Below are 26,560 nucleotides of genomic sequence, written 5' to 3'. Positions count from 1 at the left end.
ATTAGTCTCATTCCACAGATGAGAAAACAGACAAAAGCAAGGGTTACACATTTAATAAAATAGTAGAAACAAGATTCTACTCAACTTAGTCTGACTTCTGAGTTTATAACTGGTAGCTGTTGCTATAATGTTTCGTAGCTATTGCTATATTGTTTCAAAACAAAACAATATGTTACACTTGGCTCTTTACAAATATGTCCAACAAAATAGACATAATTTCACATGTAATATCCAGTAAATTGAAAGGAGTTTATCATAAATATTTGAGTAATTTTTTATCATCACTTTCTATAGCAACTTTTAATTCTTTCCTTATTATGAATGTTAAGTATTACCTCTCGTGAAGGAGTTATGTTCAACTTCAAATACTTCTGCTTTCATGTCCTTCATTTTATTAACATGCTGTCTTATTTAATGGGTTCTTCCGAGTAACATTACACCATATATAAGAGAAAATATGATTGTAATCATAATAGGAAATCTCACGCTTCTTGTTTAGTTTCTGTGTGCCTTTTCTATAAGCTGGTTTGTTTTTAATTTTTTTTTTTTACTAAAGTGTAGCACAAATGCATACAAATACATAAATCTAATTGTATATTTCATTGACTTTTCACAAAGTTAATACCCATTTAACCACCATGCTGGTGAAGACATAGAACATTTACCAGAAATACGACATTGCCCCTTCCCATTAACCTTCTCACCTCCCTAGACAACTACTATCCTGACTTCTAACATTGTTTGTTCATTTGAACTGTTTTTGAATTGTATCTAAATGTACTCAAGGCACCAATTTTCTTCTGTGTCTAGCTTCTTTCACTCATGTTTGTAAGATTTCATCCATATTGTAAGTAACATGTTTATTTCCATTGCTGTATAGTATACCATTATGTGACTATCCTGCAATTTATTCCACTTTTGGACATTTGGACGGTTTGTATTTGGGGGATATTTGCAAATACTCAAATACTCATCACTCCACAGTATATGAGATTTCCTGATTTCCTGATTTCCTGTTACTACACATCCTTAACCACATCCTTACCTTAGTGATATCTCCATGGTGTTTTATTTTGCATTTTCTGCATGGTAAATAATATTGACTACTTTTTTATGTTTATTGGCTGTTTGGATATGACCTTCTGAAGGATGCCTGTTCCAGTTGATCTCCAGCCTGCTTTTCATTTGATTTCTCTTTTTCTTGATGATTTGTAGGAGTCATTTATATACTCTGGATGAAGCCTTTTTATGGTAAATTATTTTTTCCTTTAACATTTTACATAGGTGGAATGAATGGCTAAATTACGATATATACATTCCTGATCTTCCTCGTGCTGCTCGACTTTGCCTTTCCATTTGTTCTGTTAAAGGCCGAAAGGGTGCTAAAGAGGTAAAGTATTTCAGAAAGAATAATTATATTTACTTCTAAAAGCTCCTAATTATAACTGCTGATTTGAATTTTTATCAAGAAATGGATTTTTTCATCATTTAAAAATTGATCAAATATTTTAAAATTTTTAATAAATGAATGTGTCTAAGAGTAAGTACCTTTGGAGAGCTTCCCGAATTTATTTATGATGAGTATTTCCTGAGTTCACACTGATACAATTTTTTAAACATGCAAAGTGACTGCACACAAATACCTGTTAAATGACGACATACTAATGTCTTCCTGGCTTGCTTTGGTTCATGTTACTTACTCATAAGTAAGGAAAAATACGTGTAATTTCAAATGGGGAAACAGAGAGTGCCTATACTTTCAAAAAAATTAATATGGCTTATTGTAGATATCATTGTAATGATTAGTTATTGAATTCTTTCTGGGAAAGAAAAGTGTTTTGAAATGCATTTTATAATTTAATCCACAGAGTAGTGAATACTTTTCTCTGTGTTTTTTAAGGAACACTGTCCATTGGCCTGGGGAAATATAAACTTGTTTGATTACACAGATACTCTAGTATCTGGAAAAATGGCTTTGAATCTTTGGCCAGTACCTCATGGATTAGAAGATTTGCTGAACCCTATTGGTGTCACTGGGTCAAATCCAAATAAAGTAAGCTTTTTATTATCATAAGTTAGAATTTTTCTTTCATTACAGTCAAGCATAATATATATGATAACTTTTATTCCATCTCTTAGGAAACCCCATGCTTAGAGTTGGAGTTTGACTGGTTCAGCAGTGTGGTAAAGTTCCCAGATATGTCAGTGATTGAAGAGCATGCCAACTGGTCTGTGTCTCGAGAAGCAGGATTTAGTTATTCCCATGCAGGACTGGTAAGGCAAATCACTGAGTTTTCTTAGGTCCTATGGGCTCTCAGACGGTATTGCGATATAATCCCATTCTCCATATGCTAATACTTTTACTGCAGCTCTTCCTCTTCTTAGTTTATTGAGCCCTCCTGCTTTCACTTAATAAGTATTTATTGAATGTAAACTATATGTTTATATTTATTGTATGAAAGGTACTGAGTAATAAAGTTGTGACCTAAAGAGACCTCCATTGTGTATGCAGTCTAATGGTAAAAATAGACATCAGAGTGGTAAAATCAGAAGTAAAAGATTATAAATCATGGTTAAGTGCTATGAAGGAAAAGTCAGTAGTGTGCCAAGAATGACTACAGAGGGTGGGGGGGAAAAGCTAATATATATTGGATTCAAGAAAGAACTTATTTCTCTGAGATAGTAACTTTGAAGTTGAAACAAAAGTATGAGTATGTTGTTAGTTGAGCTTGGAAGCAGAGGAAATAACTTTACCACCATACTCCAGATTGCCTAGAGAAATTACATATAAAATGGAGTTTAAATATGGATCAAGTTGTCTCATCTTGGCCATTACTTTGGAACCACCATATACCTGGGTTTAAGAACCACTAACTCTCTACTATATCTCAAGGGCAAAGGTGTCAGTGCTAGGAGAAAAGGTTATTTTTGCTCTTTGTTGTCTCTTTCCCTAGTTCCACATTTATCACTTTTTCTTTGGCCTGGTTTTACATTAAGATAGACCAATCAATGAATATGGGGTCAAGAGGTCCTGAAATATGCCTACCTGAATAATGGCAATACCCAGGGCCAGCTAGAATCCTGCACTGAGGAACTTTATTAGTTTACAGCTATGTTCTCAGTAAGGAGTTTACAAATCCCTTTTGTAAACTGATTAATAATAATCATAACCGGGGTGCCTGGGTGGCTCAGTCGGTTAAGCATCTGACTTCAGCTCAGGTCATGATCTCACAGTTCATGGATTCAAGCCCCGCACCAGGCTCTGTGCTGACAGCTCGGAACCTGGCCTGCTTTGGATTCTGTGTCCCCTTCTCTCTCTGCCCCTCGCTCGCTCACTCGCTCTCTGTCTCTCTCATAAATAAATAAACATTAAAAAAAGAATCATAATCATAACCTTCCTGCCTGTATATACTTTCAGACACATGTAGCAGGCGTTTTGGTAAGTACAAATTAATTTAAAATAATCACTGAATTCTATCAGATACTAAAAGTACAATTAACTTTTTTCACATTAAAAAGGAATTAATTTTCATGGGGCACTTGGGTGGCTCAATCCATTAAGCGTCTTGATTTCAGCTCAGGTCATGAGCTCACAGTTAGTGGGATTGAGCCCTGTGTCAGGCTTCATGGTGAGAGTGCAGATCCTGCTTGGGATTCTCTCTTTTCCCTGTCTCTCTGCCCCTCCCCTGCTTGTGCTGTCTCTCTCAGAATGCATAAACTGTTTTTTAGAAAAGGAATTCTTTTTCTTGAAAAATGTAGCTACTATTTTGTCAGTTTAATTTCTTGTTGATAATTGCTGACATTTGTCAAGTGCTTACTGTGTACCAAAAGTCATACCAATCACTTTTTCACATTTTATCTCATTTAACCTCAAAAGCAGTCTCTATGAAGGTAGGTACTATTATAATCCCTGTTTTACCAGTAAGGAAGCAGGCTTAAGTTTAACTTCTCCAATGTCACTGTTTAATAAGTATTGAGCCTCTCACTCTTAACTCTTCTGCTATAACTGAACAGGAACTCCTTAATTTTGAAATTGGGATTGAAATATTGATGAGCATTCATTCCCATAAAATGTCCATAGTCCTGTCTGATTAGGTATACCTATAAACCATTTGAATTATCAGAGTCAAGTTCACTTTAAAACTCATTGATTTCCTATTTTATTCATACATTCATCACTGAATTCAGTTTACCATCAGAGTCTGTTGTGCCAATTAGCTTTTGACATTTTGTTTTGTTTTCTTTTTTGAGCAGTTCTAACTCTTCGTAAGGATTAATATTTTATTACTCTTTTCTTTCTGGGAAGAATTTTTTCTTTAAAGAAAAACTTTTTATTTTTATTATAAACTGGGTCAGTTTTTCAGTTACCATTGGGTCTGTTGAAAACTTTTATAAATCTAGGATACAAATGATACCCCAAAGGTCCTGGGAGATAGAGGGGACAAATTCACCCCAGTTGAGAACCACTACTCCAGTCTCTAATGTTGACAGTAAATTGATCATATGGGTTAAACATCAGGTAACAATATCTTAGATGAATTTTCTCAAACTCAAGAAATGGTGAGTGAACAACATATTTCCAAGAACAAAAAGGAAATGTGATATTGACAGTCATTCAACAGGAATAACCTCATCACACAATATTTTTTTTACAAGAACCTGGACCATGCCTTATCCTTCTTCCAGTTTTAATGATGCTGTACACTAAAATTTACCTGATACACTTTTTAAGTGAAGAAATATCACAGGCAAGTGTGTATACAAAGATGATTGAAGGAAAAAGGTGACGTAGAAATTTTTTAATTTCTTGGATTACTGTCCGAGTTTTCAAAAGTAATACATTTTGACAATTCAAGTACAAGAAGAAAAACCAGAAGTAATGATAAGCTAGAACTTATTAGCTATCTATTTGAAATTAGGAATCATTATATACTGATAAATTATGTATGTTCCAGGCTTTTGCATGACCGTTGATGAGCAAGGAGTTAGTGGCATTCAAAGTATGTTGCCCATTTTGGATTATGAATTTAGTTTTACTGTGTTTAAATTCTCTTTTTTTTAATGTTTTATTTTTATTAATGGTTTTTAATGTTTTATTTCTGAGTGAGAGAGAGAGTGAGAGAGACAGTGAGTGCAGGAGGGGCAGAGAGAGAGGGAGACATAGAGTCCGAAGCAGGCTTCAGGCTCTGAGCTGTCAACATACGTAGAGCCCATTGCATGGCTTAAGCCCATGAGTCCACTTGTGAGATCATGACCGGAGCCGTAGTTGGACGCTCAACCAACTGAGCCACCCAGGCTCCCCTACTGTGTTTAAATTCTTAATAAGATGTCTAATAAAATTGTTTTTCACAATTGTTTTTCACAAAGCTTTTTCACAGTTGTTTATTCTGTAAGTTATTTTGAATTAAAAGTAAAAGCAGATAAAAATAAGCAAATAATATTGAGTACATTGGACCAAGATGATAAATGATAATGACAAATGACAATGATGACTTTTCCTGGTGAATTGAGGGTTAAGTATTTATTATCTCTTACCTGGAGTATTATAATAGCCTAAATGGTCTTCCTCAGTCCACAGAGCAGCCAGAATAACCTTTATGAAACAAATCAAATCATGATATTCATCCTTTAAATAGCTTTCACTAAAAAAAAAAAAAAAAAAAAAATCCAGACATTTCATCCTGATTTGCAAGTTTTACATGCTCTGAACAGACCTCCTGTCTCTCCTCCCCCTCATCTACTAGGCTTCAGGCTTACAGATCTTCTTGCCAAACTCCTCTCCTTGGGTCACTTTCACTGTTTCCTCCATCTGCAGTTGTCTTTTCCTTCATCTAAGTGCGGATGGCTCTTTCTTGTCATTTGGATCACAAACGAAATATTCCCTTCTCAGAGGCCATTTCCAAACACCCAGTGTGACATGCCCACTCAGTCATTCTCCGTTACATCACCCAGAGTATATCAACTCTCGAATATTTTTATTTGTTCATTGAATTTTTTCACTATAATGGACGCCCTGTTAGTGCAGGTTCTTTTATTATTTAAGACCCCAGCAGGAAGAACAAAACAAGGCACAGAGTACATGTTTTAATATTTGTTGATGGACATGTGCCAATGATATTTCTGTGAACTATTATATAAAAACAATATTTAAGTGTTAGTATAATGTTAACAAATGTTAATAAAAACCAAGTAGCATGGATGCCTGCTTTCATTTTTAGCCATTGGGGATATGTGTAACCCATTCGAAGGAATGTATATGTTTTCATAATAAATTAATATAAATTCAGAATTATTCATTATGCAGTTAATATATCTGTATTTAAAGGAAATAAATACATTACTTGGAATCTTGGAATTATACTAAAAGTTATAGTGTTTTCATTTTAGTTTCTGAACACTTAACGTTCAGTGTTTTAATAGGAGTTTTTCTTTTCCTTTTTCTCTTATTTTTACCTTTTAAATTTGAAAGCCTTGCAGTGATTATAAGGATATACTCAAGCAAAGATTAGGAATAAAATAAATTCTTAGGAAAGAATTTACATTTTTATTTTATTATTTTACTACTGTTTATTTACATTCCAGAAACATGAGCAGATTAGTTAATAGAATACTAGGAAGGGGCCTCACCAGTAAGACAAATTATTTACTGCTACCCCCTAGCATCCCAGTCTGGGCTTATCCTTGACTAATTTGGCAGTTACTGTTCTGTGGTTGGTGGTAATGTTAACTTAGTAAGATACTGGATTTGTTCCACAAATACTGCCTTAAGTTGATTCTTTCCTGTCCCTGAAAATAAAGTCTTGTGACGAGAATAAACTGTTTCACAACAGTTAATAAGCAATGTAAAGTTATTGGCACTTTTCTTTTTTTGTAGATCACTCATGAATCCAGGGGAAAATATGGCAAAGAAAATCATATAAGATATTACTTTATTTTACAGAGTAACAGACTAGCTAGAGACAACGAATTAAGAGAAAATGATAAAGAACAGCTCCGAGCAATTTGTACCCGAGATCCTCTATCTGAAATCACTGAGCAAGAGAAAGATTTTCTGTGGAGCCACAGGTAAATGTTAAAATGGAGATTCCCTGTTTCTTCTATTAAGGAGAAAGAACTGATTTTGGCTTATCTTACAGATTCTGTCATACCTGTTAAAGTACATAAAGCATAATTTATATGACTTTTTTATTATAAACATTATTCTTTTTAAAGCTGTGGATGAGGATCAGTATTTCTAGCAAACCACGCTCCTTTGGTACTAACCTTGAATCTTAAACCCTTGAAGCCTTTTTTAAAATTCTAAATCCCTAATAGCACTTTTTTAGGATTTGGTTTTTGGAGCTTTTTTTAATGAAATTCAAGATCCAAAAAAAAAAAAACTAGTAGTTTTAGATCAATTTAGTTGTGATTTAGTTGGTCTAGATATTTCCATTTTAAGGCATTCCTTCCATTTTTTTTTTCTTATACCTCCTCAAAGTAATAGTGCAGTGCTTTATTTTCACTTATGAAGAAATTATCCCACTACTTGGAAAGTATACAGTGGTTTATTTAAATAAAGCAGTTGCAGTGCATTTCTGCAGAAATTTTGTCCAGCGACTTAACAGTAGAACTGGTGACTCTTTGCATGGTTTCTGTTGCATAAGTAGGTAAATTAAAAGAGCTATATAAAGAGTGTTATGAGGGGCGCTCAGTCGGTTGAGCGTCCAACTTCAGCTCAGGTCACGATCTTCTGGTCCGTGAGTTTGAGCCCCGCGTCAGGCTCTGGGCTGATGGCTCAGAGCCTGGAGCCTGCTTCCGATTCCGTGTCTCCCTCTCTCTCTGCCCCTCTCCCGTTCATGCTCTGTCTCTCTCTGTCTCAAAAATAAATAAATGTTAAAAAAAAAAAAAGTGTTATGAAATAAAATCATAATTTTTTCTAAGTATTTGTCTTCCATTTGGATTTTTCTTTTGTCTTCCTTGCCATTATAACTATGTCTAAGGATACATGTACGTATATATGCAACTATAGTGTTAAACACTGATTTCTTTTGAGTTTAAGGAAGGCTAGTAATGGTGAGTTTTAAAAGTGTTTGGAACTTCTTAAAGATTACATAGTTGAAGATTTAGATATGTAGGCCTTTTGAATAACATGCAGAAATGTTTTTTGTTTTGTTTTGTCTTTTCCACACAGACACTATTGTGTAACTATCCCTGAAATTCTACCCAAACTGCTTCTGTCCGTTAAATGGAATTCTAGAGATGAAGTAGCTCAGGTAAATGCATGTTGGAGATTACGGAATAACTGTTGTATAAAATTGGTGTGTTGTTCAAATCATTTTCTCTCAGAAAGTCTGCATAAATGTAAGAGGTGAAATAGACTATGTTTTATATTAATAATGGTAATATGGTGGAGAAAAATACCATTCAAACTGCTTCTACTGATAAAATTAATTAGAATTGAATATTTTAAGCACTGAATTCATGAGAAGAGCTCTTATCTAAACCAATTTTAAAATAAGAAATTAAGACACTGTCTTAACAGCATTCACTCACAACTATCCTATGCTTTTTAAATACGATTTATTGTCTTTCTTGTAACAGATGTACTGCTTAGTAAAAGATTGGCCTCCAATCAAACCTGAACAGGCAATGGAGCTTCTGGATTGTAATTACCCAGATCCTATGGTTCGAGGTTTTGCTGTTCGATGCTTGGAAAAATACTTAACAGATGACAAGCTTTCTCAGTACTTAATTCAGCTAGTACAGGTAAAATAATGTAAAACAGAAAAATAGTGTTTTATTCTAAATCTGTGCAACTTTACCCAAACCGTGGATCTTTATCTACCCTGGTTTTATGCTTTTTTAAAAATCAGTTTTATTATCAGTAGTGACTACTTGCTTTCTAAAAAATTCTCTGTAAATCTAACCATGCAAAAACTGACCCTGATTAACGCAAAGTTGTTTTTATGTTTGTGTTTAATCACATAGGTCCTAAAATATGAACAGTATTTGGATAACCTGCTTGTGAGATTTTTACTCAAGAAAGCATTGACTAATCAAAGGATTGGGCACTTTTTCTTTTGGCATTTAAAGTAAGTCACGCTATTTTCCCATTAAATTCTTAGGTATATATTACTTGCTTTCTTAATAGATCTATAAATATTCATTACTTATATACTGTTGTTTTGTTTGTCTGGAAGACTATTCCATAATGAAAGTATATTTGTAAGCTTCCCCTCAGATTTTTTTCATTTAAAAAAAAATTTTTTTTTAATATTTATTTATTTTTGAGACAGAGAGAGACAGAGCATGAACGGGAGGGGCAGAGAGAGAGGAAGGCACAGAATCCGAAGCAGGCTCCAGGCTCTGAGCTGTCAGCACAGAGCCCAACGCAGGGCTCGAACTCACGAACCGTGAGATCACGACCTGAGCTGAAGTGAGACGTTCAACCGACTGAGCCACCCAGGCTCCCCTCCCCTCAAATTTTTAAATAAGCAATAAAATTCAAACTGAATTTTATACAGAAATTAGAGCTGAAATATTTTTAAAGACTTATATTTTTCTTTAAGCAAAACAAAATTTGCTAGATTAATATTGTTTAATATTGCAGTTGGTTTCATTGTATGTGTGGATTAAAATCCCCAAAATTAAAAAAAAGATCCTACCTCAGAATTCAGAACAATAATATAAAAATCCCAAGTTTCTTACTAGAAAACAAGCAAACAAGCTAATTAAGAATAAAAAGTATTTTGTAGAATATGATCTAATACTCAGTGTCATCACAAGTCATACACTGTTTTCTAAATTTAGAAAGATTTAAAATTAACTTGATATCTTTATAATTAACTTGATTTTTTTAATGTTAAAATGAATCAAAGGTGGAATCTTGAAGCTAGGTCTAAAATAACTTAAATTCAAAGACAGTATAGAAAAAGTGCATGTATGCCAGAAGAGTTAAATAGTACTCACTGAGCTCTTCACTCCCTCCCTATTCGTTTTATTACTTTTGTGCCTAATTTACTTTTTTTCATGTTTATATTTTTTTTAAGTTTTTATTTAAATTCCAGTTAACATGCAGTGTGTATTAGTTTCAGGTATATAGTATGTACAATGTGGTGATTAAGCACTTTCATACAATACCCAGTGCTCATCACAGCCAGTGCTCTCCTTAATCCCCATGCATCTAACCCATCCCCCCACCCCCACCCCCACTCACCTCCTCTCTGGTAGCCATCAGTTCTATATAGTTAATAGATTTTGTGCTGACATTAGTAAATGAAAAGTAGTTGAAATAGGCCTAAAATCTAGTTTATTAAATTCACAATTCCAGGAATGATCTTAAACTCTTGATTATTTTTGCTTACAAGTGATAGGTTTTGAATCACTTTATTGTTAGTATGATTATAACATTTATTGGATTTCAGAAATGGGTTTTCTTATTTTCTTAAAAGCGATTATATACGTATACTCATTTAAGACCACATAGGGGCACCTGGGTGGCTCAGTCGGTTAAGCATCTGATTTTGGCTCAGGTCATGATCTTGTAGTTTGTGGGTTCAAGCCCCACATCAGGCTCTGTGCTGACAGCTCAGAGCCTGGAGCCTGCTTCAGGTTCTGTGTCTCCCTCTGTCTCTGCCCCTCCCCCACTTGCACGTGTGTGTGTGTGTGTGTGTGTGTGTGTGTGTGTGTGTGTGTGCGCGCGCGCGCACTCTCAAAAATATTAAATAATTTTTTTAACAGTAAACATTCAAAAATTTTTAAAGGACCATGTATATATATATAATGTGTGTGTGCATCTGTGCACGTGCGTGTGTGTGTATATGTGTGTGTATGGGTTTCTTTCTTTTTTTTTTTTTTTTTTTTTTTCTAATCTTACACTGTTCTTTTAGATCTGAGATGCACAATAAAACAGTTAGTCAGAGGTTTGGCCTGCTTTTGGAGTCGTATTGTCGTGCATGTGGGATGTATTTGAAGCACCTAAATAGGCAAGTTGAAGCTATGGAAAAGCTCATTAACTTAACTGACATTCTCAAACAAGAAAAGAAGGATGAAACACAAAAGGTATGTGACTCTTTAGATTGCTTTTGAGACCCTTCATTGCAGTGGGGCAAGGTAATTTGAGAGTCCGATGTAGATGCAGATTGTGAACATTAGAATCAAGCATATCAGGATTTGGATCCATGTTCCGCCGCCTCTCAGCTGTGTAATGTTAGACACGTTATTTAGTGTTTGAGATCCATTTTCCTCATTTATAAATCGTACCGATACTTTCTTCGTAGTGTAGTTGTGAGCATTAAATTACATGACAAATGCTGAAGCACATATCACAGTCCCCAGAACACAAAAGGTACTCAATAAATGTACTCTGTTCTTTCCCTTCCTTCTCTTCTACATCACCGTAACTTGTAAAATGATTTTTTTCGTAATTTTCGTCATTTATTAGCTTTTAGTAATGACCTTGAAAATAAGTGTTTGGAAATTAATTTGTATGTTTCTAAGTTTAAAATGGACTCTTAGGTGGGGCACCTGGGTGGCTCAGTTGGTTGAGCATCCAACTCCGGCTCAGGTCATGATCTCACAGTTTCTGGGTCAAGCCTGGCATCAGGCTCTGTGCTGACAGCTCAGAGCCTGGAGACTGCTTCAGATTCTGTTTCTCCCTCTCTGCTTTCCCCTCTTCTGCTTGCACTCTGTCTCTCTCTCTCTGTCAAAAAATAATTTTTTTAATGGACTCGGGCGCCTGGTTGGCTCAGTCAGTTGAGCTTCCAACTCTTGATTTCAGCTCAGCTCATGATCTCACTGTTGTGATCGCACATTGCGCTGTGCACTGAGTATGGAGCTTGCTTGGGATTCTCTCTCTCTCTCTCTGCCCCTCCCCTGTTCACATGCACTCTCTCTCTCTGTAAAATACAAAATACAATAAATACAATAAAATGGACTCTTAGTCACCCAGTGAGCATTATCACACACTCGTCATCGTCAGTCTAGCTTAGTGTAACTGAGGAATATGAAATGTAAAGATTTCTCATGACCTTTCCTCCTCTCTATCCTTTATTCAATCTACCACATCCTATAGTAAAAGTGAGATCATTCCTCATCTCTAATGAAATGGAAAAAAAAAAAAATCCCCGTATATTGATGAGTTCCCAAGCACAAGAATATAAATTAGCACTACTGAATGAATTTTTCCAATACCTTAATATTGCATGAAAAAAAATTAAAAGACAGTTACTGTATTAATCTAAATGTCATAGAGTCTGTGACTGAGTTGACTTTATTGAACTTGTGAAATGTAAGTTCAAATAAAGGTTATTAGAAAATAATTGTACTGTTTCTGATTCTGGGAACCATGAACAAGAGTAGACTAGTCTGCTTTGAAAGAATAAAACTTATTATATTTATATTGTAACTGATTGAAGAAAAAAGAAACTAGATATTAAATTTGCAAATAATTTGCAAATAATTAAATTTGCAAATTTGCAAAGGGTTTCTTTAAAGCTAGATTTTTCACAGCCTAATATCACAGATTGGCTCTGATACAGTGGATTAATTAGGAACGTGAAAGTCATTACATTAGTATTGGCTTAAATGGGATTGTGACAGGAAACTAAGAATACTGTAGGTACAAAAGCGTTTCTTTGGTGTCGTGTTTTAGCATAACCATGGTAAAGCATAGGAAGCAGTGTGCTAACATTACGGTTGATAATGGTAGAAAAAGAAATGCCTTTACATGAGCAAGAGTTGCCCTCGTCAGTGATAACTGCATTTTCTAGCTACTCATCCATAGTGAGAAAGAAAAAGAAAAAGAAAAAAAAAGCTTTGTTACTAAAATTATAGCACAAAAATTATTTATTGTTAGTTCCTTAGCTTCTAACCTCTTTCGTCCCTCACTTTTATATTTTTGACAGATGAAGATTTTCTAAAATAAAATGGCAGTTATTACATGCTATATAGTTCAGCAGTCTGGGCTCTGGTTTCAATTGATTAGCAAGAGTGGCACCTGGGTGGCTTAGTTGGTTAAGTGTCCCAATTCTTCATTTCGGCTCCCGTCAGGATCCCAGGGTCATGGGATTGAGCTCCATGCCAGGCTCCCGTGCTGAGTGTAGAGCCTGCTTGAGATTCTCTCTCTCTCTCCCTTAGTCCCTCTCCCCCTACTCACACTCTCTCTCAAAATAAAATAAATCTTTTTTAAAAATTGAGTAAAAAGAGATGTTTCTGCATACATACTAAACCTGAGTATAGCGTGAGACTCAGTGTAACATGTTTTTATAAATACTTTTCAAACAGTTTCTTTTAGCTTCACTAGATGTTTTTTAACACTCAACAGAGAAATGAATATGGTGTTTTCTGCAAAGCTTAAAAGTAAAGTTACTAAGCTGACGTGATGTCTCCATAGTTTTTCCTCTGGAACAAAGATCAGCAAACTCTTTCTTGAAAGGCAAGATAGTAAATATTTTAGACCTTGTAGGCCATGCAGTCTCTGTTGTAACTACTCAACTCTGCTATTCTAGTGTGAAAACAGCCAGTATCTAAATAAATTGGCATGGCTACATCCAATGCAGTGTGATTTACAAAAACCTCCATAGTTGACCAAGCCCTGCTATAGAGGCAAAACATGTCTGTGTCAGTGTGCAGAATTGTCACAGGGGAGTACACGGTGCTGCCCCTCCTGCCTCTGCCTGAGTTGTGTTGCTCTGTGCAATAGAAATCCTTCTGATCGAAATACAGGATATGGATTCACAGACTATACAGTACTGAGGTTCCAGCGTATAAAAGCGATTAGCAGTTAGTGTTACCTTTTATGAAGTCTAACCATGATTGTGCTTATTTATTAGGTACAGATGAAGTTTTTAGTTGAGCAAATGCGGAGACCAGATTTCATGGATGCTCTACAGGGTTTTCTGTCTCCTCTAAATCCTGCTCATCAACTAGGAAATCTCAGGTAACGTACCTTATTGGAAGTTTTATTGATGTTTAAACAAGTACCCTGTCTGGAGAAAATCTGGAGAAAAGTTAAAGTGTCCATTATAATTAGAATGTTCAATTATATATGCTTCTCTCTCCTGTTACCCTACCCTGCAAAATAAGAGTTGTTCAATTTCCTTAAGTTCAGAACTGCATTTAGTCAGAATGAGTTTTTACTACTTTAATAATACAGTTTAAAACTTTCTCTGGCCAGAATTTCTGGTTTCATACAATACAAAAATGTAGTATCTGGGGGCACCTGGGTGGCTCAGTCAGTTAAGCGTCCAACTTCAGCTAATGAGCTCACGGCTTGTGAGTTCCAGCCCTGTATCAGGCTCTGTGCTGACAGCTCAGAGTCTGGAGCCTGCTTTGGATTCTGTGCCTCCCCCTCTCTCTGCCCCTCCCCCCCGCAAAATAAACATTAAAAAATAATAATAAAAAAAAGAAATGTAATATGTGTAAAACTAGTGGTATGTCCCTATATTTGTTGAAAATTCCTATGTTATCATATAAGAAATTTTTAACCTTAATATTTATTTTTTCTTTATACTCCCCTTAGAAATGAATTCATAAATGGAAGTGAGAAGGTTTTAAGTTTTTATAAGACTTCAAAAACTATACTGTGTATTTTAAAATAAATTTGAGGGTAAAAGAATAAAAAATGTAAGGTACCTGGTAAAGTTTTTAACTATTTTAAAGGCTTGAAGAGTGTCGAATTATGTCCTCTGCAAAAAGGCCACTGTGGTTGAATTGGGAGAACCCAGACATCATGTCAGAGTTACTCTTTCAGAACAATGAGATCATCTTTAAAAATGGAGACGGTAAGGAAGAGTATTAATGAACTTATGATGCATGAATTTAGCTATCTTTTTATACACAGGATATTTATGAACTATGAAGACTATTGAAAGCCATTTAAGGAATATGCATGTGGTTAAAATACATAATATTAAACAGATGTCTTAACCTTTAGAACATGTATGTATGATTATTAAAAAGAAAAGAAGTACTAAATTGAGAACCAAATGGCCTGAAATAACTTTCTAACTATTTGCTTAGCTGTGTGAGTATCCATTCATTCCATAAATATTTGATGTGCTAAGCCATCAAATTGTAAAAATAAAACAGAATCCCTGCCCTCTTAAAGTTTACAGTCTAGCAGGGAGAAGAGAGATACTAAACAAATAATTACAAAAATATAATTACACTATGCTACAAAAGAAAAGTGTAGTCTACTAAGAAATATTAAAGAAGGTTCTAATGTACTTGGAAAACAGGTTGCTGGGGGAGCAATGGAAGGATTTTTGATGGGTTGCCTTTGGGGAATGACATTTCAGCACTGAATTCTATTAGCCCCAATATGTTAATATAAACAAGTTCAAATCTAAGGATTCAGAAAAATAAGTACTTTAAATATTTTAGTCTAAAATTTTTCTGAAATACATAGTAGCTTATCCTACATTGTTATGCAGATGGGTTTATGCAGATACTTTAGAGTGGGTTAAAGAATCAAAATATTGCTTCCTTATAGATCAATTTGAAAAGTAAATATAGCTGTATTTATTTTCTGTTTGAAAGCAGTGTGATAACATGACACCCAAATTTGCATTTATGGCATTAAGTGGTGGTACATATCATTTGAATTGCAGATTTACGGCAAGATATGTTAACACTGCAGATCATTCGCATTATGGAAAATATCTGGCAAAATCAAGGCCTTGATCTTCGGTAGGTAACAAGTAAGGCAACATGTATGTTAAAAGTTATCCTGAGAAAGTAAACTATTAGTAAATATCAGTTATAAACCATAACGGGGCATTTATCTATAAGGAAATGTATGGAGTAGAGTAATACTAGTCGATTACACTACTTTCATTTGTCTTCCTCTTCTTTACCTTAGAATGGCTAAGAGATTCAGGTAGGTAAGAAGAGGTATCTCTAATAAGCTGGTAAGGGCTCTACAACTGTGTCTGGAGTGTTACTGTTTGGGACATGACATGGAAGACGCAAAAGCCCCCTATTTTCATTCAGAAGTTAAGAGGTTTAAAGACAATTTCTTTCATAATATAAATTTTCTAATTTTAAAACTTTATAAAGCCTCTAATCTTGAATCAGTTTGATAGCAAAATTTATGAAAAGAACTAAAAGAACTCAAAGCTTTTGCCCTTCGGAGCACCCGTGTGGCACTGTCGGTTAAGCCTCCTACTCTTGGTTTTGGCTCAGGTCATGATCTCACAATTTCATGAGTTCGAGCCCAGCATCGGGCTCTGTGCTGACAGTGCGGATTCTGCTGGGGATTCTCCATCTCCCTCTCTCTCTGCCCTTCCCCAGCTCGCACTGTCTCTGTCTCTCTCAGGATAAATAAATAAGCTTTAAAAAAAGAAAAGAAAAAAGCTTTTGCCATTCTGTTGATTTCTGCCCAACTTTCTACAATTATCAGTATTACCTCTTAAGTTTTCTGTCATGCTTCATCTTGTCCTGGTCATTTCTTTTCTCGTAGTGTTTCCTTTTCTTTCTTATCTCTTTGCAAATCTAGGGTCATTCCAGCAAAGGCCACTCTCTCCAAAAGAAAAATGTCTGTTTAAGTGAGCATAGGAGTCAACTCTAGCTGCAGCAGCAGAGTAGATTAGGGTCTGTTTGTATGCCTCTTAAAGATGGAGGGTAGCTGCTATATAAAGATGTATCAGCGACACATAGTAGAACTAGAACTCTCTTATTGCAGAAGAAAAATGGACACATCAAGTAATTTGCTAAAGTACAAAATTGAGTCATCATCTTCAAATTTTTAATTCCTGACTTAATCCCTTCTGCTTTCCAAAACAATTAATGTTATATTAATCAAGTTTCCTCTTTTGGTATAATTTTCTATATCTGAGAGACACATGCCATTACTACCACTGTCCCCAGGGAAGTACAAAACAAAAGAGAGAATGCAGAACTAGACAGAGTAAAGAAGTTAACTGTAACTCTGGTAATGACAATATTTAATTGTGAACTAGAGACTATGCTAAAAAAGCACCTAAAGTTACGCTAGATCATTGGAAGGTAAGTTGGATCTTCAAAAAGTTTTTAAGTTTTAAAATATTTTCTAAATTTCTTTAACTTAAGTAATTTAAGTAAACATTTTTTTAAGTTTAATTATAAATAAAATATAAATTTAAGCAAAATCATAGCATTTTTATTCTTAACAAAACTTGGATTCTCTGCTTTATTTTTTTTATAACAAGCCTTACAGGAGTATGTGACTCTTTAAACTATGAGCATGTTCAACAGTAATAAAATTAAAATGTAAAGAGAGAATGAGCAGGAGTACAACCTTAAGAAATCCCTGTATTTATCAGGGCAGGTAGAAGGAAAGCTTCCAGGAAAGAAATGGTCAAAGGGATAGGTCAACCAGAATTTGTAATTCGCAGAATCCAAAAGAGAGAAGAGAGTCACAAACAGTTTATAGTATCAGGTGCTTCAGGGGATGTAAGACCATAAGGACTATGAAAAAGCCCTTGGATTTGATGATTCATGGTTAACTGTAAGAAGAATTGAGTCAGTAGAGTAGTAGGTGTAGAAGTTATGCTACATGGAATTCAGAAAATGAAAATAAGTGTGGATTGTAATCTTTTAGGAACTTAAGTCAAAAAAAGATGGAAAGAAGTGCCAGTAGCTTATGAGAACAACAGAGCAAGAAAAACCATACTTTTTAGTACTTACGTGCCAAATGGTATTTTTTTTCATTGTCTCTTTAACTCCTCCTCACATCTCCCTTGACTACATGTCCTTTTTAATACCATGTGATGAATGGGAGGAATCCATACAGCACTTCTGTGTATCCAAGTATGGTTTTATCAAGAAAAAGCATTTGTGGGTTATTAGAGTTGTAAGTTGAACTAGCTACTTTTTTTTTTTCATGGAACACCACTTTTACTTAAAGAATAACTAATAAGTTTTGGTTATTGAGACATAGGTATTTGGCAGACATTTTCTTTCAGATGAGTTGATATGAGCCTATCCCTTCAAGGTGAACAACTGACACTATTGTCAAAGATCAAATTTGAGCTCTCAAGCAAAAATCAGAATTTTGAAAAACTTGTGTGTAAGCAGAACAGCTTCCTCCAAGTAAAGATTTTACTGAGGAAATCGGTGGTGTTATTAACAATTTTGATTTTTTTAGTTGGTATGATGAAACATACCAGCATTTGAAAGATCTTCATAACTCAGTGAACTGGTATCTTCCAAGTGACCAATGCAGCATGTGATAAAGTCACATATGGGTAAAAGTTCGATTCAGAGGCAAGATAGACAAATGGATTTTAATGTAACAGAGTGTAAAGAGTTTAAGATGGTTTCATATTCCAAACTGCAACTTGAGAAACTACTTCTTATCCAGTTTTAGAATAGTACCAAAGAAAAATATCTACAGTTATCTGAAAAAGCTATTCCAATACTCCTCTTTTTTCTACCTACATCACAGTACAAGGCCAGATTTTCTTCATATGCTTCAATTAAAACATGGCATTAGATTGAGTACAGAAGGTGTACATGAGCATCCAGCTCAGCACTGTGGAATGAGACATTAGATTTTGAAAATAGGGGATTGTGTCACTGTTCTTACTAAGAATTATTTTAATATAAGGTTCTTCGTTTCATTAAAAAAATATTATTTATATTACTACAGAATAGTTTATTTTTAGATTAGTTAATACTTTAATTTGTTATTTTCTCTGTTTTAATTTCTATTATCAGTAGATATAACCCACATAAATAAAAGCTCTTTAGGATCTGGGTAATTTTTAAGAGAACAAAGGAGTCCTGAGACCAAATATCTGAGAACTGCTGCCTTAAAGTATTACTTAGGTGTCAGTTAAACAAATTGAAATTCACCCATATTTTTAAAGTCATAAATATTTACGCAATTTTAATTGCCACAATAATTTTCTTAATGTTTTTCTCTTACATAATTAAATGCTTTCTCATTTGAAGGTTATAACAAATGATGGCAGATAATTTTGAGGATTTTTCTAGGAATGTTTGTCATACTGTAATAAAAGAAAATTAAAATTAAAGGAGTGAAGATGATGCGTGACAAATTTGCAAAAAGAATATTCCTGTAATTAGGCTATTAAAATATTTGCTATTTTAAAATGCCATCATTTAATTGCAAATGTTTTTTATCCTTTTTCAGAATGTTACCTTATGGTTGTCTGTCAATCGGTGACTGTGTGGGACTTATTGAGGTGGTGAGAAATTCTCACACTATTATGCAGATTCAATGCAAAGGTGGCCTGAAAGGCGCACTGCAGTTCAACAGCCACACTCTACACCAGTGGCTCAAAGATAAGAACAAAGGCGAAATGTGAGTTTATTATTCTTGTCTTCCTGTGTTCATCTAAGTTTTTGTTAGCTGAGGCTTTTAATGGTTGTGTACATTTCTCTGAGACCAGAGAAGACATTTGTACTTACCTGGGAAAAAACTATGCTCAGCATTTGAAATGTTTGAGATTTTGTGTTTGAATGATCAGAATTGAATTGCTTATAATTTTGGTGAAATCCTATATACCCAACTTTATACATCCAGTTTTAGGTATCTAAAATGTGTTTCTCTTATTGCTTATTCTTTAAAAAAAAAAAATGATCATTGAACATTTCAAAATATACTTCAAGGTCACTGTTGAAATGATTAGAAAAAATGTTTTTTTCATGACATGATCAGTATTTTTTCATTATAATAAAAATTCCGCTTTAGTCAGAGGATATGTAGAAATGTACTTTCTGTCTCAAATCTTTGCACATAATTACTTCCTTTTCTTAATGTCAGCGATTGTTTTCCTTCTTCAGTAGAGACTTTGACCATCTTTTCCCAATTTGGACTGGCTTACTCTGTATTTCCACACTGCTGAAAAGGTGTTTATTTCTTCTTTGTAGATACGATGCAGCCATTGACCTGTTCACACGTTCATGTGCTGGATATTGTGTTGCTACCTTCATACTGGGAATCGGAGATCGTCACAATAGTAACATCATGGTTAAAGATGATGGACAAGTAATAGCTTTCTCTTTTTAAAATGTTTTGGCATTCTTAAATTTATTAATTCAGGATATTGTATTCTGCATTGGTCAAACTATAATATAATTATTTGTTTTTGAAAGCTATTTCATATAGATTTTGGACACTTTTTGGATCATAAGAAGAAAAAATTTGGTTATAAACGGGAACGTGTGCCGTTTGTTTTGACACAAGATTTCTTAATAGTGATTAGTAAAGGAGCCCAAGAATGCACAAAGACAAGAGAATTCGAAAGGTAAGTTCCAGAAATCAAAAATGCAAAGTACCGAATTCTTGCTGCTCTATCAAAAATAAGTGATATTTTTCAAGAAACTTAATGTTAACATTTTGGCATAACTGAATATTTTAATGTGTTTATTTATTGTGTAATGCTATGAAAAATGGAGGAAAACAATTTATTAAGTTAACTAAGGCCTGAAATGATTTATTTAGTTAATTAAGGCCTAAGAAAATGATTCTTAATCTTCTTAATATATTAAAATTTTTTATTTACTGTTGTTTAAATGATTGGACTACACCTTCTCTATATTGACAAATAACGTGTAGTGCTTAAGACAACATTTTTTAGTCCTACAGTTTGAGGAAATCAGTCAACCGTAATTACCATGTGTATTCATAATTTTTCCTACCACCTTCTGGTATATCATCAGTCTATCTCAAACCTTAAAGTACTTTTAAATTCTAAAATCTCATTTTGTCTGTAACTCTATCCTGGCCGTAGCCCAAACCCTAGAGGCTTTAGTATGGACCAGTTCAAACATTTAATAAATCCTTGGTAAACTGCTAATGTGCCAGGCATCATTCTAGGTGCTGGTGATAAAGCAGTAAACAAAATCCTTATGGACGCACAGAGGTTACATTCTAGTGTGGGGTAAAGAGAGTAGAAAGTGTTGGTAAGGGGAGTGGGAAGAGAAATGCTATTTTTCCTAGGTTTGCCCAAGAAGGCCTCTCTAATGACGTGACATTTGAGCAGAGACCTGAACATATTAACCCCTTTTGTTCCATACTGATGAAACTGTTCTTATTACTTATAGGTTTCAGGAGATGTGTTACAAGGCTTATCTAGCTATTCGGCAGCATGCCAATCTCTTCATAAATCTCTTCTCAATGATGCTTGGCTCTGGAATGCCAGAACTGCAATCTTTTGATGATATTGCATACATTCGAAAGACCCTAGCTTTAGATAAAACTGAACAAGAGGCTTTGGAATATTTCATGAAACAAATGAATGATGCACATCATGGTGGCTGGACAACAAAAATGGATTGGATCTTCCACACAATTAAGCAGCATGCTTTGAACTGAAATGATAACTGAGAAACCAAAAGCTCATCATCTGGATTCTATACTGCACTGTTAATAACTGTCAACAGGCAAAGACTGATTGCATAGGAATTGCACAATCCATGAACAGCATTAGAATTTACACAAGAACAGAAATAAAATACTATATAATTTAAATAATGTAAACGCAAACAGGGTTTGAGAGCACTAAACTAGTTCATTTCAAAATTAAGCTTTAGAATAATGCGCAATTTCATGTTATGCCTTAAGTCCAAAAAGGTAAACTTTGAAGATTGTTTGTATCTTTTTTTAAAAAAGAAAACAAAACAAAAAAACCCCAAAATATATAGAAATGGTGGAGAAGGAAAAAGAATGATGTTCTTTTTTTGTCTTGCAAATGTTCTATGTTTTGAAATTGTGGACACAACAAAGTCTATTATTGCATTAGGTCCAAGGAAACTGAAGTTTGATGTTAAATTGCATTAAGATTAGAAAATAATGAAGATTTCTTATTTTTCCATTGCTGTTCAATTTATAGTTTGAAGTGGGTTTTTTTGACTCCTTGTTTAATGAAGAAAACTGCTTGGGGTGGAAGGGACTCTTGAGATTTCACCGGAGACTTTTCCTTTTTAATAAATCAAACCTTTTGACGATATGGGGTCTTATCTGCAAAGTTTTGGAAGCAGTCACAAATGAGACCTGTTATAAGGTGGTGTTTTTGGGTTTTGTTTTTTTTTTCTTTTCTGGACAGTATTTACAAGAATCTGATTCTTATTTCCCAGGGAAATTCTGGGCTCCCACAGAGTACAATAATCATCATAGAGAAAGAATGAGCAGGAAAAGCTCTTGCTCCAGAATTGTACAGTATTCGCCTTAGGTTGATTTTTTTTTCTCCTTTTGCAATTGAATTGAATACATTTTTCATGCATGTTTCCAGAAAATAGAAGTGAGTATTAATGTTATTAAAAAGATTATTTTTTTTATTAAAGGCTATTTATATTATAGAAACTATCATTAATATATATTCTTTATTTACATGATCTGTCCCATAGTCATGCATTGTTTTGCACCCCAAATTTTTTATTGTCCGTAGCAGCATGGTCAGCTTTTCTCTTGGTCCGTGGGTGAGGCTCAGGCACTATCCCATTTATACCAATGACTAGTGTATAACTACATAAGGAAAACAGATTACAGTTCATCCTCTTTCCTTTTATTTCTGTTTTCGTATGAATCCCCCATTTTCCACCTTCTTTTATAGTTGATAATGCCTCAATCATGAAACTAGTTACCAAAATTGACACAATATAGCATATCTTCCTGATTGCTTCAGCCCCTCTACCCAGGTATGCTCATGAATAATACTTTATAATATGGGGGAATAGAAACCATGAACTTTCTACCTTCTTAGGCTGTTTATGCAATATCTTGATAATAAAAGTAGGACCTTAAACCATTTTAAGATCATGTCCCATTTCCAAGCGGTTAGGGCTCACTCTTCAACTTTATTAAATTGCATTTGAGTACAGGATGCATTCTTAAACACTTTGGAAAACATTAACCCAAGATGTAGGGGCTAATGCTAGTCATCACTCTAGAATCTGTTATTTTAGTCAGTATTTGAAATGAATGATTAATGCCCTAGGAAATAGCTTTAGCAAACGTCCAGGTGCCACACCAGAAAAAGTGCAATAATTTACTGACAGTTTTCTAGATTAGGCATATTATTGGAATACAACTTTATAAAAAGTGTACATTATATACTCTAGTAAAACAGCATCACTTAAACGATATTCACTTATGAAATCAGTTACCTATAATAGAAGTCTTGAATAGCGAACAAGGGACTCTAATACAAATACTCTAAATATTTGGCTGTTTTAGAACCCTTAAAGGGCCTAATTATTGGAGATTTAGGTACTTCACTAAAGCATGTACATAATATTGCCAACAAGAAAAATAAATTTGAAAATTAGGGGAACTTACTTCTGTAAACTGTCTTGGAATAGTTAAGAAGAATTTAAACTCCCATTTTAAGCAGGAAGCCAAATAGATTCTTTTGCAGATAGAGGTTTCATAACTTATTAAAATTTGTTTAACATTTTGTGCCTTTTAGATATATTCAGTTAACACATGCTAACATCCCAGTCTTTTCTATGTCAGGGATTAATTACAGGAAAACTCAGTGAAATGGTACAAATCTGAAACTCTGATGGTAGAAACTGGAGATTTAACCGAGAACCACGTTTTACCTGAGTGCCAAAAAAGCTTTGAGCTTCCTTGCACAAAATGTATATAATTTGTGCATTTCTCACATGAGCCCAGATAGTTCCCTTCCCCTGGGACCTCTCCACCATTAAAACACAAGCCACACAGCTTATTTCATCATTTACATTTATTTTCAATAGTTATTACAACCAAGTTAATTCTGTTTGAAGAAGCGTAGGCAAATTTTACTAAGAATTAAGATTCTATAGGTTAAGTGATTTCGCTAAAAGCAAAGTAGGTTTTAAACAAATCCAAGCGGAGTTTAAGCAAACAACATTAAAAATAAGAAAAAAAGGCCAGGTAGTGCTCAGAAGGCAAAGAACCAAAAATTGAATTGAATGCTACATGGGGTGACTAAGATGTCAAGTCAACGGTAAGCCGTTTCCAGGTAGTGCAGTGTCTGGTCACCCCCCCCCCCCCCAATGGATTGGTCAGTTCCTGTGGCCGACCATTCTTGTCACTGAATGTGGTATAACCCACTGTTGACTCGACAGTCTCATTTGGTCACTTGAGAAATAACTTCCTTCAATGACTTTCGGAGGAAAAAAAAAAACCAAGCAGGTTTAAAGAACCTAAAGAAAATAAAACCTAATTTTAAACACATTCTAGTAAGATATAATCTGAAAATCATGTTTTAACTTTTTATCATATTCTCAGCTATACAGAATCATTTATTTTGAAGATTTTTAGACTGCTGTTAATTTGAAATCTGTTAATCATATTGTAGAATTTGGTTTTTAAAAAATGTTTCTAATTGGATTTTTTTAAAGAAGAATGGAATTTGGTCACTATTTTCTGATAGAACCTAAGCTTTTTGTGGTTCTTAGTGTCCTCTGTAAAACTCAGTGTCAAAGTAATCAACTTTGAGGTTTTCCCTTCTAATCTGCTTTATATTATAAGCCCTTTAGGAAATGGGAACCTGGTGAATATACAATGAATTGTAAAATATTTTAATGTGTAATTTTTTCAACTGTGAAACTATGACTATTGGTTTTTGATGAAAACAGCTGCTGATAAAGTATTTTGTGTAAAGTGTAGTTCTTATTAATCAGGAAAATAATCAATGACTTGATTAGAATGTATATACCCTCTTGGATTTTATTTTAAATGGATTGGTGATTTTCACATAGGTAAAACACAGTCCATCTGTATTCTTTTTCCATCAAAAATTGAGCGATCTAGCATCATAAAAAAATTATGAGCAGCCTATCTGTTTTAAAAGAACCATGGAAATTTCACAACACATAAACTTGGATTTGTTTGTTAACGATTTTATAAATCCTTTTAATTCCTATTCTGACCCAATAGCCCATGCTTGCCAACTCTTTGGAAAAAAAAAAAATTGATTTCCAGCATTATTTTAAAGTCAGCAGGTTAACCTTTTCTGAATGTTTTGACTTTTGTTTCTATGTCTACACAAACTGCAGACCTGGGCTGGACCCACATACTTGGAATCCACCTTAAAAATCGATTTTGATGTCCAAGACATCACTAAAATATTGAGTTTAAAGACCCTATGCGGTGTTAATGGATTGTGGTGCTTCTCCTATCTAAAAACAACTTTCATACTTCAGATGTTTTTGAGAAGAGGGGAATGTGGAAGGAGGGGGCAGAAGAAGAGGGGGAGTCTGTTTGAATGAATTACATTCTTCGTGCCCATCCTGCTCAGATGAGGCGCTTCTAAGGGAAGCCTTAGATGGGGCCTTCGAAAGACAAGGCAGAAAGCTGTGAGTATACTGTGCATACCAGGAGGGAAATAAATAACTCTTCCTCAAGGACGGCATTGTGAGGGCTGAAGTATAAAACTCAGCATGGACAGGATCCTCAGATAACAATTATTGGTGACAGAGAAATACAGCTGGGCTGTTTTTTAAAATATAAACACAAACCATTTTTATTTTTTAATTGTTACATTAAAATTATAAATGTATCTTACGCGCCATGGCCTGGAAAGCCTTTCTTCTTTTCTTTACAAAGTTATTTTCATTTTCTGAAAAGATTATGGGGTTTAGCTCAAGATAACTATGGTCCTGATAAAATTGGATTGGTAACTCTACCTCAGAAGGTTAATAAGAAAAAAAGTAAATGAGTCACAATTCAATACCAGGCTCTGATGTTACAGAAATTTCCAGAGCACTGTAGTTTAGATTTATAAAAAGTCAGAGTTGGCATGCCTTGTTTTTAATGGCATTGGAGACATTAAGAAAAAAATTTGGTTAAAATTTAATCATTGCTCCAGCCATGGAAAAGGCTACAGCGCCAGAAGGTTGGTGGTACTAGGTTCTTGAATTCGGCATTCGAAATTAGCTGTCTTCCTTTTCTTTATTATTAGTGAAATTGGTGTGTGTATATCTGCACACATTTCTATTTGCCTACACACTGCTCGCTAGTCCTAGTCAAGAAGTATCGTTCATAAAAGGTGTAAGCATCAGGTTCTAAAGCTCAGAAGTGTTTAGAATTCATTAGGAGTTTCCCGAGTTGGGATGTTACTTTTTAAATAAACTTATTTCATCCAAGTATTTCACTTGATTAAGGTTTTACACTTTCTTTTTATCAGTGAAGCGTCGTTCCTTTTCCTTAGTTTTAGACATGTTAATATTACAGCCGTGCTAGTTAGCATAAAGTGACAGTTATGAGCCATAAGGAAATTTTCTCACTTTTTACACAATGACATATGAGTTTTAGTAGGGGGTTGGGGGCGGTTGGTGGGTGGGGGGAGGGGATCAGTCCATTGTACGTTTAGTGTAGTTTAGGTAACTGATTTTCACTACCAACAGTAGACTCCATTCTTCATGTTGGTAAGTATGGAAAGGTTTTCTTAATGCATTTTGTAAGCCAGTTAAGTCTTAAATCTTATCTGAAACCTTATTTAATCTGTCACTACAATAATTTTGTGGTTATGCTAAGAGCCATGTATATTTTTAGGTGATTCTTATTTTTGTTACTCCTTCTAGGTTAAGCAAGGAGGAAGAAAAATTTCATTGTTTTATATTTTCTCAAAATATCTTTAAT

General features: G+C 34.4%; 1 protein-coding gene across 1 annotated transcript in view; it reads left to right on the top strand.

Annotated features, from left to right (window-relative positions):
- Window positions 1-25,488, top strand: part of PIK3CA (phosphatidylinositol-4,5-bisphosphate 3-kinase catalytic subunit alpha) — an 81,214-nt gene extending 55,726 nt beyond the window's left edge. Inside the window, exons 7-21 of the mRNA XM_027061390.2 lie at window positions 1,285-1,390; window positions 1,901-2,053; window positions 2,140-2,274; window positions 6,941-7,065; window positions 8,171-8,252; window positions 8,581-8,745; window positions 8,968-9,071; window positions 10,869-11,040; window positions 13,812-13,918; window positions 14,641-14,762; window positions 15,591-15,669; window positions 19,118-19,288; window positions 19,858-19,975; window positions 20,083-20,234; window positions 21,034-25,488. Coding sequence (XP_026917191.1) covers window positions 1,285-1,390; window positions 1,901-2,053; window positions 2,140-2,274; window positions 6,941-7,065; window positions 8,171-8,252; window positions 8,581-8,745; window positions 8,968-9,071; window positions 10,869-11,040; window positions 13,812-13,918; window positions 14,641-14,762; window positions 15,591-15,669; window positions 19,118-19,288; window positions 19,858-19,975; window positions 20,083-20,234; window positions 21,034-21,304 — 2,062 coding nt within the window. The 3' untranslated portion in view covers window positions 21,305-25,488. The remainder of the gene's footprint in view (window positions 1-1,284; window positions 1,391-1,900; window positions 2,054-2,139; window positions 2,275-6,940; window positions 7,066-8,170; window positions 8,253-8,580; window positions 8,746-8,967; window positions 9,072-10,868; window positions 11,041-13,811; window positions 13,919-14,640; window positions 14,763-15,590; window positions 15,670-19,117; window positions 19,289-19,857; window positions 19,976-20,082; window positions 20,235-21,033) is intronic.
- Window positions 25,489-26,560: the final 1,072 nt, after the last annotated feature.

Source organism: Acinonyx jubatus, chromosome C2 (genome assembly GCF_027475565.1).
Source record: "Acinonyx jubatus isolate Ajub_Pintada_27869175 chromosome C2, VMU_Ajub_asm_v1.0, whole genome shotgun sequence".
NCBI classification, from domain to species: domain Eukaryota; kingdom Metazoa; phylum Chordata; class Mammalia; order Carnivora; family Felidae; genus Acinonyx; species Acinonyx jubatus.
This window is presented reverse-complemented; position numbering and strand designations above follow the sequence as displayed.